The sequence below is a fragment of the Armigeres subalbatus genome, chromosome 2, assembly GCF_024139115.2.
Source record: "Armigeres subalbatus isolate Guangzhou_Male chromosome 2, GZ_Asu_2, whole genome shotgun sequence".
In the NCBI taxonomy this organism is placed as follows: Eukaryota; Metazoa; Arthropoda; class Insecta; order Diptera; family Culicidae; genus Armigeres; species Armigeres subalbatus.
In genome coordinates this window covers 167,734,934-167,749,977 of record NC_085140.1, presented here as the reverse complement: position 1 = coordinate 167,749,977, position 15,044 = coordinate 167,734,934, and the positions used below count along the sequence as shown (strand labels likewise).

The 15,044-nt window shown below is 34.2% G+C and overlaps 1 protein-coding gene across 1 annotated transcript in view; it reads right to left on the bottom strand.

The window, feature by feature from the left end:
- Positions 1–13,436, bottom strand: part of LOC134215451 (uncharacterized) — a 33,951-nt gene extending 20,515 nt beyond the window's left edge. The window contains exon 1 of the mRNA XM_062694640.1: positions 12,990–13,436. Within this exon, the coding sequence (XP_062550624.1) occupies positions 12,990–12,998 (9 nt within the window). The 5' untranslated portion in view covers positions 12,999–13,436. The remainder of the gene's footprint in view (positions 1–12,989) is intronic.
- Positions 13,437–15,044: the final 1,608 nt, after the last annotated feature.

Sequence of the window (15,044 nt, the reverse complement as noted above, 5' to 3'; positions counted from 1 at the left end):
TTGCTACTTCTTTTGTTTTCTTTTTCGTTTATTCTTCATTCAGAGAATTCCAACTATTCGGCCAAACGGCATTCGGCCAGATGGCGTTCGGCCAAATGACCCTTTCGGCCAAATGGCATTCGGCCAAACGACATTCGGCCAAACGGCATTCGGTCAAATGACCCTAAACCCTCTTCCTCTATGTTACCCAGTGGAAAAAATATTGAAATTATTGTGATTCGTTTTAGTAGAACCCTTATTGCAAGACAAGTGAAAAACGCACTCTTACCCCACCGGTGGGGTAAGAGTGCGCATCGGGTGGTGTAAGAGTACGCATTTATCCAATCATGTGCTTTAAGTATATATTAACACAAATAAGAGTTAATAACATTTAATTGATGTTTAATGAACATATATTAGGGAATGTTTAAAGATTACGTAACTCTTAAAGGGGGAGGGGGTCCCAGAAATGTGAACTTTCATACTAAATAAAAATCATTTTTTACTTGTTATAGTTAAAAAACTACAGAGGTATAATATATCAGGTTTGGCGTGGCGTAAACAAAGGAACTTTCCTTAATGAAAGTTCACCAATTACGTAACGTAAAATTTGGCCATTTCATCACCCCTCCCCCCTATCTCACACTTTTTGTATGAATCCTCTAAAAATTATATGGATCGTCATAAATCTCGCAACCTCTCCCAGATAAGCATTGCGTAATTTATGGATGGTTCTTTTGATTAAATGAAACTATCATTTAGATGAAATTGTCTTTTCGTACTATGTTAAGATGTACAACAAGTCCTAATACAATTTCATAAATTCGCTTCAGTGCTTTGTTCGCTAAGTCCTTTCTAACACCAAATTACTTCAACTTATCCTCAAAACTTGTAATAATTTTCGATTTCTATCCCTTTTGTCTTAGTTGTGGAACTATACACTTCGGAGGTAGTCTTATTTCGGCCAAAGATACGGATTTGACATCAGAACTTGAAGATTCACATGCGTACTCTTGCCCCACCCGTCCCTGCGTACTTTTACCCCACAGTCCCAAAATTTATTCAAGTAATGGTTTTGACTTCTTGGAAAACCAACCGGATTGGTGTTCGGCATTATAAAGTGCTCTATATAATAGGTTATCGAAATGGTATAATGTTCACCTGATTGAACGTATATATGGTAATGAAATACTAGTTGCGAAAACATAATTATTTTTAGCAAAGTGACCAAAAAATTATCTAACTCCATATCTCCCTTGTTGTTTATTCAAATCGTTCACAATTACACATGATAATAGTTGGCCAGAATACCTGTCAAACTGATGCAGTGCTGCTAGTTTATGTATTTTTATAACTTCAAAAAATCGAAAACGTACTCTTACCCCACGCGCACTCTTGCCCCACTCTACTCTAAGTGTCATAATACTTTGTAAATTGCATACATTTAGGGCGAACTTGTTGGAAAAGATCCATGTACGCCCATAATAGTGTAATTTTCCACGTTTTTATTATTTACGCACTGATTACTTTTCATTATTTTTTTCTGTGTACTCTCCATTCGAGTCAAGTACAAGACACAGAAGACGACCTCACAGTTGAGGTCGAAATACGTATCTGCGTAAGATAACAAAACGTAGTGGAATTAAATCGAGAGTACTTAACTCGTCTTAGACGGTTGACCAATTTCTTCATAACTCGAGACCTAATCAGACAATAAATCAATTTTAGGCGAAACGAAGTTCGTCGGGTCTGCTAGTGAGCTTAATAAAAAGATTAGACTGTTAATTTGTTGATTTCAGCACTGAGAAATATAAGCATACGTCCTACTTTTTCATTAAACGAATGTGAGGTTTGTTTTAGTTCAATAAATATGTTTTACAAATAGTTTTATGTCCGAATCATCACTGTTCGGACAATCATTTGACACAGTTTACCCTGATAGTTCGATGTAGTTTTGGAATTGGATTCTAACACGATTCACCTTAAGGTTTACGTATGACTATTTCATTTTTATTCTTCAACATATCCAACTTGAACTTAAACTCATGAAATGTTATGCAAGCCCTGAACCAACCTTTCCCATCTAAAACTAGCTATTTTTATTGCTTTTCTCCACATAGAATAGTCTACCGTGCAAAATTTTTAACCGGCCGAAACAAAATGCTCAATTGCTCACACGTCCCAACTGCAAGATAATGATCAAAAACACAATTCAAACCAATGTTCTTGCATCCTTGCTCGCATCCCAAAAAGTTCTTTCTTGTAGTTTCAGAGTTGAAAGTCATCCTTACCTTGTCTTGTCTTGTCTTAGCACATGCATAGCCAGTATTGAAAAGCATCCTGGAAATGTAGGTTGAATTTCCGAGCATTTTCTTGTCAGCATTAATATTTGCTAACTAACTAACTAACTAAATTAATATTTGCAGAATATCATAAATACGACACAAATATTAAATCAGCCAGGCCCACCATGCAGGCTTGAAATTGGGAGATAATTCATAACTTATCGGAAATTAGTTTATTCAGCAATGAATAACATAATCAACGAACAGTTTTGAATTGACGAAAGGAAGAAACGGGGACAGTCGTACTGCCGTAATCTGAAAAAGTGACGTGTACGCCATTTTTCAAAAATGGTGTTAACGAGTACCACTCATCGAGCTCTTTAACAGAAAAATGGAAAACATGCATATTGTAAAATGGCTGTTACGTCACTTTTCCAGATTACGGCAGCGTACCAACCGTTTCACATTCAGGGGGAATAAGCAAATGACTTACACATATATATTTCGAAGACGTTGGGAGTGACCATGCTAAGAATTTTGTCACTCCTTCCGCGTGGGTGATGGTTCTCTGGGATGGGGCGAAGCTATTAAATTTGCCCAGCTAATAAGCCTAGGTTTAAGCGCCATTGCTCGCTCTCTGAAACGAAAAATAAAGAAAAATAGCCCTCCCTCATATTAATTTTCCCAAGTCAAAACGCAACCGATCTATTCAATATGTATTACAATACAAACATAACTCTCTTAGTGAAGAATTTGTACGACTGATACATAACAGTCTGCTGGAAATACCTACAGTTTACTAATATGAAAATTTTTGGAACAATGTGAAAATAATTATATTCGGCCTGTCCATATACCACGAGGACAGGTTTTGAACCACATCGACCGAATTCCTAATATAAAAGCAAATGAGTAAAACAGGAAATATTCAGAGCACCATGTAAGAATAAAATGGTTACACTGTTTTGTTCAACACAAATGTCAATAAAATCACAATCAATTAAATTGGATGCAATATCCAATAGCAAGATTTCCGTAATAACTTTTTAACATTAAATGCAAATTATTCGAGTTAGTATATAAATATTTCTTTCACATTGAACAATGGTTCAAAAACAACTTTCTATAACGTGGCAGATAGGATGATAGATCGAAAATATCCCTGGGTGGACAAATCCTTCAACCGAAGCAGATATTCAAGCTTCGAATACCAAAAACCTGAACATTTAGGAGGGATGGCACCGATGCTTTGATTGAATATTTCACAATCCCGATCATCCTTGCCGTCCTTGCAATTCTTGATTCCCTTATACCTTCTTGTGGTAAGCTTTCACTCAATTTTTTGCGAAACTGCAGTCGGAATTTATATGCCTCAAGGGGAATTTCCTTCTCCTTAACTGTTGCTTCGCGGGTCCACTCTAGAAGAACTTCTGAGGCGATTTCAGGTTCCAGTATCAGCTGAATATTTCAAACCAGCTGTAAGCCGTAAAGAAATATTTTTTTTAGGCAAGGAGTTGAGAGTCATCCTTATATGAAGAAACGGGTGAGAACGAATCTGTTCAATTTCGTTGAAAGACATTTCGTCGAATGACATTTTTAGTCGTACGACATTTGGTCGAAAGGACATTACGTCGAATATGCAATTTGGCTGAAGGGGCGAAAATTATTTTTTAGTAAACTAGAGACGTAGGACATTTCATCGAATGACTTGATTGAACTTTAGTTAATAATAATTAAAAAATAAATGATTTATTGCGGTATTTCAAAAAGTCGCATTATTATTGGTTCAATATTGTCTATTGAATGATGGGCTCATAAAACGAATAAACGGTAAATATTCTCGACAGAATAATGACTTTGGCGAACTTCTCTAATCAACTTCTAGATATTTACGACTAGATCTTCTTCTTCTTATTAGCATTACATCCCCACACTGGGACAGAGCAGCCTCGCAGCTTAGTGTTCATTAAGCACTTCCACAGTTATTAACTGCGAGGTTTCTAAGCCAGGTTACCATTTTTGCATTCGTATATCATGAGGCTAACACGATGATACTTTTATGCCCAGGGAAGTCTAGACAGTTTCCAATCCGAAAATTGCCTAGACCGGCATCGGGAATCGAACCCAGCCACCCTCAGCATGGTCTTGCTTTGTAGCCGCGCGTCTTACCGCACGGCTAAGGAGGGCCCCATTACGACTAGATATTTACGTCGAATAGACATTAGGTCATATGATCATTTGATCGAAAATCATTTTTCCGCCAATAATTTACGTAATAATTCGGAAGTGGAAGCGACTTTTACGCAGAACTTAGGGGAACGGTTCGCCACTTAATCGCATAGCTCCTATTTCCATCCCATCAAAAACAAAGCATTGGAAAGGAATTTGGTTTGTTTATTATTTTTGTGATTTTTTTCAGCAGTGAGCACGCATGTTGACAAAAAAAGCGACGAATTTGGTGCCGTATTTCTTTGTTTAACGATGAGATGGATATATGTACAGTGAGATGGAGATCGGAGCAGTTCCCCTATTACTGTATAAATATTGAGTGAAGGAAAGTGAAAAGAATAAAAAAACATTTTCATTTGATCAAATGTCCCTTTGACTAAACGTCCTTTAGACGAAATGTCGTTTGACCAAATGTCATTCGACTAAATGTCAATAATCAAAATATTCCAAAGTCGACTACGATAGAGTATTGGAAAAGTAACATTGATATCATTGGTTTTTGACCTTGTACCGAAAAATAGAGCAAATTTCCCCATCAGTACTTAATATTTTGCTATTTCTGTAGGTTTTCAATTTTTATATACACAGATAAAAATATGTTGTGATTTTCAATGTATTTTCATGCACATATTTGGAGCATGCAAATAAACGTAGCATTCAATCGATCTTACTATTGTTTTAAATCGAAATAAACTTAAACCGTGCTTGCTTGTAAAATTCAATCAAATTCAATTGAATATAAAGTGTTTATTCGTTTGTTGGGATTAGATGCAATTTTACACAACGTTGAATTTTCAAAATTATTTGCTGTGTAGTCTACAGGGTTTCCAGAAGTTTCCGTTTGTTCAGGTGAAAAATCCTCATAAGCTTCCGTATTCGTTCCGTCCGCTGCTGATTGAGCTTCCTCTTGTCCACTGAATTCCTCTAATCAGTTCATCCATCCATTTCACTAAACTACATATTAAAGACTGAAATTCGTTTTCAACATTCGGCTAAATGTCCATTCGACCAAATGTCCCTTCGACCAAATGACCTATCGACTAAACGTCATTTGACAAAACGTCATTCGACGAACTGCCCCAAAGCCGCAATATTTTGCTATTTCTGTAGGTTTTCAATTTGTCTATAATCCACTCCAATTTAAATAGACGTACAACTCATGTGAAAAGAAATTTGCATTGTTGTCTCAGTTGATTATTTGACTCAATTCAGGATAACTTTCGAAAAGAACCTATATTTTTTAGGCATCCAACAATTTCACAAATCGAAAACGAAATATCAAAAAATCGCAAAATCTACAATTGAATATTGTTGCAAAATTAGATTTCCGGACTTTTTTTATTTGTTTGATTTTGAATTTTCTATAGAAGCGCCAAAACAACGGTTCTTTGAAAAGTAGACCTGAAATTACACAAATAATAAGAAATGTTGACGTTAGTGTTATTAGCCAATAAATATTTAGAATTTAGATTACTAACACATCCGTAGGCCGGGCCGGTGATGTTAACCTGCGTGTATTTTTTTTTTGTTTATTTGCACAGGAATTTTTCAGTGCTTTTCCACGAATACTAAAAAAATCACTATGAAAATCTGATTATTATTAATAACTCTGGGAATCCAGAATATTTTTCAGAATTTCATATGAAAATCTTTAGAATTTTCCCGAAATATTATTTTATAAAAGTTATTTTAAATTACCCGTGAAAAGCTACTGAATATCTTGAGCTTGATGAGCTTGAATTGTATGTCCCTAGTTGCTACTCCAAATGTGAGACAAACTTTTTTGTACTTAGAATTATCCGATTTTCTCGCAACAAGTTGCATTCGACGCAGATTGTGGCGTAGTTAGACCCTATTGAAAATTAGACCGATCGGATATTGCGTTTAAGAGTTGGCCTCGCGAAGGAGTTCTTCGGCCAGAAAGCTTGATTCGGATCGCCCATGGTATTGCAAAATTTGAGATTTTACCAACACTGGAAGCTGCTCGGAATAACTCCTGAAAATTCTTTTGAAGTCTACCAAATTTCCAAATGAAACTCTTTCGAAACTCCCTATTAAAGTTTTCATTTTTCCTTTTTTTTATTTCTAAAATTATCAAATATTTTTCTGATTTTTTTGTTTGAATTTTGCCGTTAATTTCTCATGATTTTTTTTTTGGAAAAATCTTCACAGTTACCCCGGAATATCTCTCCGGAAATTCTTCGTTATTTTCCCAATCATTTTTACAGAGTTCGCCATCGAACATTCTTCTGAGTTTATCACGTGAAAATATTCTGCGGGTTTTATTTTTCAATTTTAATAATTTTATTTCAAGGGGAATTTTATAGAATTGGTATGACTTTTTCTAGATTTTTCACGGAAAAAAGTTTTCGGAATCACCACATGAAATTAAGGTACACCGGGGCAAGTTGAAATTGTTTATTCAAAGTTGAAATTCGAAGTGCTGTAAAAAAATCACCCTTTGATATATTTTGAATCCGTTTGCGGTGTTTGCTAGTTCGGGCCAAATATTATACATAAAAAATAAGCAACCTTAACAAACTTTTTTATAAATATTTTTTATATTTAAATTATTTTTTTATATGCATCGTTTCAACTTACCCCGCGAATCGGGGCAAGTTGAAACACTGCGTTATATTCAGACGTAAGCTAATTTTGCCGTATTAATAACAAAATGTATGTACTCAGTGATACTCAAGAAGCACGAGGTTGTAAAGGTGACTATAATTCTGCTTGGATTTGCATAAGAGTCCCATGTAAGTTTTTGACGATTTTGATTTTCCTTCAGTAATAAGCTTAAAATTGTCTTCTGTTTAAGAGAAACTGATAAAATAGTAGGCTTTGTTCTAGAAATTTGAAAACAAATTCCATTTTTGTTGTCTCATCTTGATATTTACTCTCATAAAAATCAGATTCCAGATTTTGATAGGTACTCTTTACACAAGAAATAAACTTAAGTATGGTCTATTTAATTGTGGGACAATTAACACGGATAACTACGGATAAAGAATATTATGTCAATTTTTGGGAAAGATACCAATTTTTTTCAATTTATTAGATTTTTTTGTTTTTTTTCTATGTAAAACAAGTTTGATAAATTCAACAGCAAATTACTCAAGTCAGCGAAACTGACATGGGACTCTTATGCGAATAAGGGCAGTGTACAACAAAGTCACAAGCGTATTTTCAGAGACCAAATTCTGAAGAACGCATTGCGTTGAAAATTTATCAAATTAATTTCCTCCTACTGTGACCACTCGGATTACTATTCAGGATGCTTCATTATTTGGTTCACTTGTATATTGCGCAGTTGATTAATTCAGCTGCGGCTTCTTCATAACTACATTAATTAACCAGCCATCACATCTCTCATAAACTCTTCGATTAGAGAAATAAACAGCTGGGGTAGTGAAAGATGTAGTTAACGAAATGTTCACATATTCTATGTTTTATTTTTCTGAGAGTCAGTGCTCAGTAGATTAAGAATCTCAAAACTGCAGTTTAAACATTCTAGTGGAGATTGTAGGAGGACCCTTCTTTTCATTCTAGTGGAGATTAGGAGGGTTGGAGGGTTGCATTCAGGACGGAATGGGCGGAGATTTATTAAATTTATGTTCAGAAGTTTGCATGTTTTCATAAATTTATGTTTTTCGAATGTATGTATTTACGGACCATGTTGAATTCTGAAAAAAATACTTTTAATTGCGAGGGTGACGTTTTGAATCGTTTGTTTCAACTTGCCCCGCACCACGCATTTCGATTTGCCCCGATGAGTTGAACATGCAGAGCAATATCAAACAACCAAAATACAAAATTTAAAACGGGTCTTTCATCGATTTTTCATAATCATTATGCTTATTCAACATTGAATGATTACCTACCGTGAAAATTTGATGAAAAAACTCTTCCAAACATCGTTTTGAGACCTGTTTCATTGACACGTCAAATAGTTGGTTTGTATTTTGCAAAGGGCGAAAAATAAACAATGGCAGTGATTGCTTTTGAAAGCTGCAATCTTTCGGGAATGGCAGTCAGAAGGAGCGTTTAGGCGAGTAGTTTGTTGAAAAAAATTATCAGAGCATTCGGTCGTTTCTTATCTGAATTACAGCTTCCGTTTCAACTTACCCCGCATTTCAACTTGCCCCGGTGTACCTTATTCGGAATTTCCATAAGAAATTGTTTGCAAAAAACACTTAAATAATATAAATAAAAAAACATATAATATCCTTAGTAATAAGAGCATTAAGACATGCATTAATTTTACTAGTGAAATATTGAAATCCAATTTAAATATAATAAATAAAATGTACATACATATATTGAATAATTGAAAAATAAAAGCGTCTTAGCGGCAATTACTTAATAAATGAGCTTTACATTTTTTTTTATCTACTCCCACAACAAACTCAATATCTATTGGTTCAAAATAGTGCAGTATTGTGGAAGTAAATTGAAAAGTTTTATAATCTTACTAGCAAACCTGGCGAACTTTGTCTCGCCAAAAATTGATCATTCTTCTGATACAATTTGTTACGCACTAAGCATTTCCGGTACTTTGAAAAATTTCGTTTTAGGCATTTGAAACGAAATTCCGCGGAATTTGAGTACGGCGAAATCTGGTATTCTGATTTAATTCCGCATCGTTAAATTTCCAAAATTTGGACGGTGGAATCATACTTTTAACGAAAATAAACGGAATTTCGCGGAATTTCGAAATGAATTTTTATAAATTCAAATTTTATATCATCAAAAAATTCGGCTGCGCCGCTAAATAAATAAATCATCAAACTATAATTAAAAAAACATGTTCGCTTAATATTTCCAACAAACCTCAGTAAACATTTAGAGAAAGTCGAGTTTTCTACTGCAATAAACAGCTTTCATACTGCTTAGATCGGTTGAAAAGACCATTTGGAAAAGTTTTACAGATTCCATCAATTTTTATGAATTTGGTTCAAAATTTGCCTGGAGACTTTATTCAAGCTGTTAATTAAAATGGAGGGTTGGCACTTTAAATCTGTAATACTTTTCAAAATGGTGAACAGATCCAATCAATATGAAATCTATCTGATGGAAATATTAAGTGATAAATATCTTTACGTTAACGTTTTTTACGTTTTGGAAATGGTGAACAGGTCCAGAATTGATCTGTTACTTATGTCCTTTTGTAAAATTAAGTCAGATTCTCCCTATGGCATTTAGGTAGCAATATTTACCTTTAAAAATATTAAACAAAAATAATTTTCCCCGCGGATTCTTTTATTCGTTTCTTGCATATACATAATATAACATAATATAATGCAGAAAAAAAAACTATTTAATAAAAAATCCGCGGAAAATAAACAATCAAAACTTGTTTCGTTTCGTAAAATTTCGAATCAAATGGACCTTGATTTTGTTTCGTTTCGAGGTCTCGGAAGTAAATCTGAATTTCATTTCGTTTTGTTTCGAATAAACAATGATTTTCATATTTTTACAGTTTTTGTTTTGTGAAGAGATTGGATTGAAAATTTTAAAAGATTTATTTGTTTACAGTTTCATAGTAAATAGAAGAAGAGAACAAATACGAATTAGCAAAAGTTGGGCTGTCTATTCTTCAGTGATGCGTGGTCGCACAAATGCCAACTTTGTTTTATATGTATAGAAGATCAAAGTAAAATAAAATTATGCAAATTGTACGAAAAACCATTTCACGATAAGACTGAGCATCGATTTTCAAATTATAATAAAATTTCCATAACGTATTAGAAATTTTTCATATCAAATTAGGAAACTGCTCATAAAGAAATCAATAAATAAATATAAAATTTCCCTAAATTCCCTAAATTTTTCTCGAAACAAGAATAAATTAGCAATTTTAAAAGCGAAAATTGCAATTATAAAAGAAGAACTTTCCATACCGAAATGAAAATGTTCCATTGAATAAAATACAAAGTTTCCATAAATAAATCAATACAGTAATATCCCGAATTTATGATCCCTCTGGAGAATTTTGGGGTGATAAAATAGGAAATGTGACAAAATCGGGAGAATGTATTTCCAATTTTTTAATTTGTTTCACAAATAGGATTCAGTTTATGCCTTGGGAAGACAAATTTTTTGAACGGAACCCTTGTCAAAAAGGCTTACAAAATACTTGACAGGTATTCAGAAATAATTCATAATAGACCACAGGTGGTAAAAGTTATTTCATGAAAATCATTGTTGTTTGGAATATTATTAAATAAAATAAAACGACATTTTTTTTTTGGTTTGACAAAATCGGGTTGAAAACGTGAAAAAAATCGGAATGTGATAAAATCGGGGGCAGACAAAATCGGTGGTAGAAAAACGCGGGGAGTGACAAAATCGAGCCAATACTGTATTAGCAATTAAAAATTACAAAATTTTCCACTAAATTTATATTTATTTCTTTTCACAAAATAAATATAATAAACTAGCTTACCCGGCGAACTTTGTCTCGCCAAAAATTGATCAATTTTTTGATACAATTTTTTTCGTACACAATTTATCTAGAAAACAAATTGGTTCTTCAAAATTATTTCTCATTTTTTACAGTTATATATATATATATATATTAGACCTCTTCATGTTTTCAAGAAGTATCAAAAATTCAACCTGCCAGTCCAGAATCACAATTCTTATGCTAAAATAAGTCTCCTGTCAAATTTTCAGCTAATTCGGATAAAATTTCGAGGTGGCTCAAGTCGATTTAGTGTTTTTGGGCTATTTTCAATTTTGGAAAAAATCTAACAAGAGATATAAACGTCGAAAACTCTCGCAACAACCTCTATACGGAAGCTTTTGGTGTGCTCTACAAGTCTTGCGAACATTGCGATTCGGTCTGTTCACGTTTTGTACCTTTAAAAGTGATTTTCAAGCTTTTAAGTGCCAAAAGTCGTTGTTCTACAAAATTCTTGAATTTATGACAAATGATTGCTAATTTGTTATATTATTATTCCTCTTTTTTCCCTGAAAATTTAAGTAATATAATTGCCAATGTGCGATTTATCGTTAAATTCTTAAAAATCAGAAGTTGAAAAAAGCTTCGATTTCTCTTGTTACTACGATGCACTCAATATTAAAAGCTTGAAGACATATGGTGAAATTAACAAAATTTTGAAGTCGTTTGTTGTAAGCATCAAATATCATATGCTTTGATTTATGTTTTGTTCGAACAACTTGTTTGAAGAAATCCTAACGTGCAAATTTATGACAAATGTTCAGCTTCTGATTTTTAAGAATTTAACGGTAAATCGCACATTGACAATTATATTACTCAAATTTTCATGGAAAAAAGAGGAATAATAACGTAATAAATAAGCAATCATTTGTCGTAAATTCAAGAATTTTATAGAACAACGACTTTTGGGGGAAACAGTATTTTTATACACTTATAAGCTTGAAAATCACTTTTACATGGACAAAACGTGAACGGAACGAATCGCAATGTTCACAAGACTTGTAGAGCACACCAAAAGCTTCCGTATAGAGGTTGTTGCGAGAGTTTTCGACGTTTATATCTCTTGTTAGATTTTTTCCAAAATTGAAAATAGCCCAAAAACACTAAATCGACTTGAGCCACCTCGAAATTTTATCCGAATCAGCTGAAAATTTGACAGGAGACTTATTTTAGCATAAGAATTGTGATTCTGGACTGACAGGTTGAATTTTTGATACTTTTTGAAAACATGAAGAGGTCTAATATATATATATATATTAGGGTGGCTCAAATTAGTATGGAAAAAACTTTTTTTCATTTTTTCGATGGGCCGCCCTCTCATTGCTCTGATGCTTTGGACAAAATTCCAGCCAAATCGGTCAACGTTTGGGCTTAACTCGTTGGAAGTTTATATGCAAAAATGTATGCAGAATGCCGAAATATTTAGCACACGATACACTTAAAATTTTCGTCGAACCATAGTAGTTCCAAACATTCACGAATAATGTATCTGAAAGGATGTATGGATACCCGAGTAGACGAAAATAGCTCAATAATATTAAAAATTGATTAAATAGCAAAATGAGATATGGACATGATTGATATAAGAGATAAAAGATCAGACGGGAATATCAAAATTTTGCACTAAAATATCAAAAGACGATCTAGTTATGCTATTTGTAAGCAGTGATCAATATCATGTGCCATTAGTTAGTTCTTATCCATAGCATATCTTGATATACAAATGATATTTCGGTGCAAATTTTTGATATTGTTGCCTGTTCTTTTATCTCTTATATCAATCAAGTCCATATCATGTTTTGTTATTCTGTTCATGAATTCTGCCCGGGTAGCGCGAAACTTTCACAAATATACGCAACACTATTTTGTAACTACTTCTGGTATTCATATACTCCATGACAAAATATATTTTTATCATAAAATACTAGAAAGTATTGATCATCTATTATTTCACTAGGAAAAATAGCACATCATCTTCATTACTACTAGCCCTTGGCTGATTCACCTCTTAGAAATAGCACTTTAACACTCACCATTATCATCCTGTTCTTGTTGGCTTTTGTAATTTAAGTTTCACTTTCTGGCTCTCCAAGGGTGGCCGTCTTTTGTGAAGCCCAACCCGTCCTTTAGCACTGTTGTAATCTCAGATTTCGCACAATTCTATTCTCGCAACTGCTGTGCAAGATCGTATTTCTTCAAGTTGCACTTTTGCTTCGTAATGCGTTACAAGTTCTGTTTCCCTTTCCTCAAGGTATCGATTTCACTGCGATATCCATCAAAGGTTTTCAATTTTTCCAGCCTCGCTGATGGACACACACACGCACTGGTATGATGCTGTGCACCTGGCCAATTCCCGGGCGGCAAGCTTAGATGATACCCCCTTAGATGGTTATGCCGGCCAATTGTCGCTTTGGTACTAAGCCGCCATCAATGCCTGGGGTCTTATTTATATCTAATTGGTCATGAAGTTTGATGCTTGAGCTGCATCTCATCACTCGACGATGGTAGCGACCGATGTGGTGCCCTGCCACGGCGGTAGCTGGTCTTTGTTGACAAAACGAAGCGGAAGCCTTGCGAGGTGCGATTATGTTTGTGAATCTATTGTACGGGTTTCGCTTGCCGACGTGCGCTGAGTTCATCTTCTTAACATTTCGAATTCAAGTTCAGTCAATTTTTTTCACGTACAGATTTTTAACGGTTTGATAATTACCAGTTGATTTTGATCTTTTAATTCTCCCCATTAGTGAATGGGAGGCTAGCGCATATGTTCGTGGAAGCAAAAAGATGCAGAAAAGTTGAAGGAAGTAGCTCTGTTTTGGTGTTCTGATTAATGGTAATGAATCTCGGCGAAATCTAATGTCTAATCGAACCATCTGTGAAGCAGTCCATATTTGAATAAACGTCTCGATTCCTGGCAATTTTTTTTTGAATAATCAACAAACAATGCCGGACACCATACAATCAAGTTGCGAGGTGGCAACGTTCCAGTGGGTGCTGTAATGCATACCAAAAAAGTAGAAAAGAATTATTAGTGCTCCTGAACCGGAATTTCAAATATATGTGATTCATGCGTTCCCGTGGCTAATAAAATATTGAAATAAGAAAAAAGGGGAACTTGGTTTGAAATGAGCCAGCCAGCTAATATGCGTCATTGCAATTTCTGAGTTAATAGACTGCATTTAGTTACAAAACCGATGGCAGCTGACGTTCAAGCATGTTGCATGTTGAATTAAAATAAAAAAAAAATAATGTGTTGTCACCATTTTGTTCAAATTTAGGCTTCCGTTTCCTTAGCGTTTCAGTTTTCCACTAGATAGAAACATTTTCTCGGTAACCTTAACATATGTCCAGAATAACATATTAGTAATGATTGTGCAAAGTTACTAAAAAGTTAATTTTTCATAGAAAAACACACATTTTATTAAAAACTTTGCATGCATGCCAAAACGCGCCCATCAGGTATGCTTGACTGTGGATGTCATAGTTTGACAAGGGCGTGTGCCATAAATGATTTATTTACAAATTATTATTAATTGAAAAGTAAGAAAAGTAAGAATTGAAAAGTGAGAAAAGACTTAAAAAGTAATGAGTAAGAAGTAATGAGTGAGAAGTAAAGAAAGATAGAAAGTGAGAAGTGAGATACAATCGACAAGTGAGAAGTAGAAACTGAGAATTCTACTAAAAAGCATAATATAATTTTTAAATCAACCGAGAATATTGTGCAGTGGGAACTGGGAATTGAAAGTGAGAAGTAGTACAGTAAGAATTGAAAATGAGATGTGATAAGTGAAAAATGAGAAGTGAAAAGTGAAAAACACAAGAGGAATGTGAAAAATAATAAATGAGATGCAAAAAGTAAAAAACGAGTTGTGAGAAACGTAAGGAGAAACTGTTAGGAGCAGCTAGCAAGTGAAATTGGAGAATTGAGAAATTTGGTGGGGTTTGACAGTGGGCCCTGTTAAACTCCTATAAAAAGCTGCATGTATCCACAAGTAGGACCCACCAAAGCGACCGTGTGCCACTCAAAGCGTGCAAGCCCAAGTCATGGTGTCAGGTGGAACACAAAACAGACCTGACACGTCAATCCT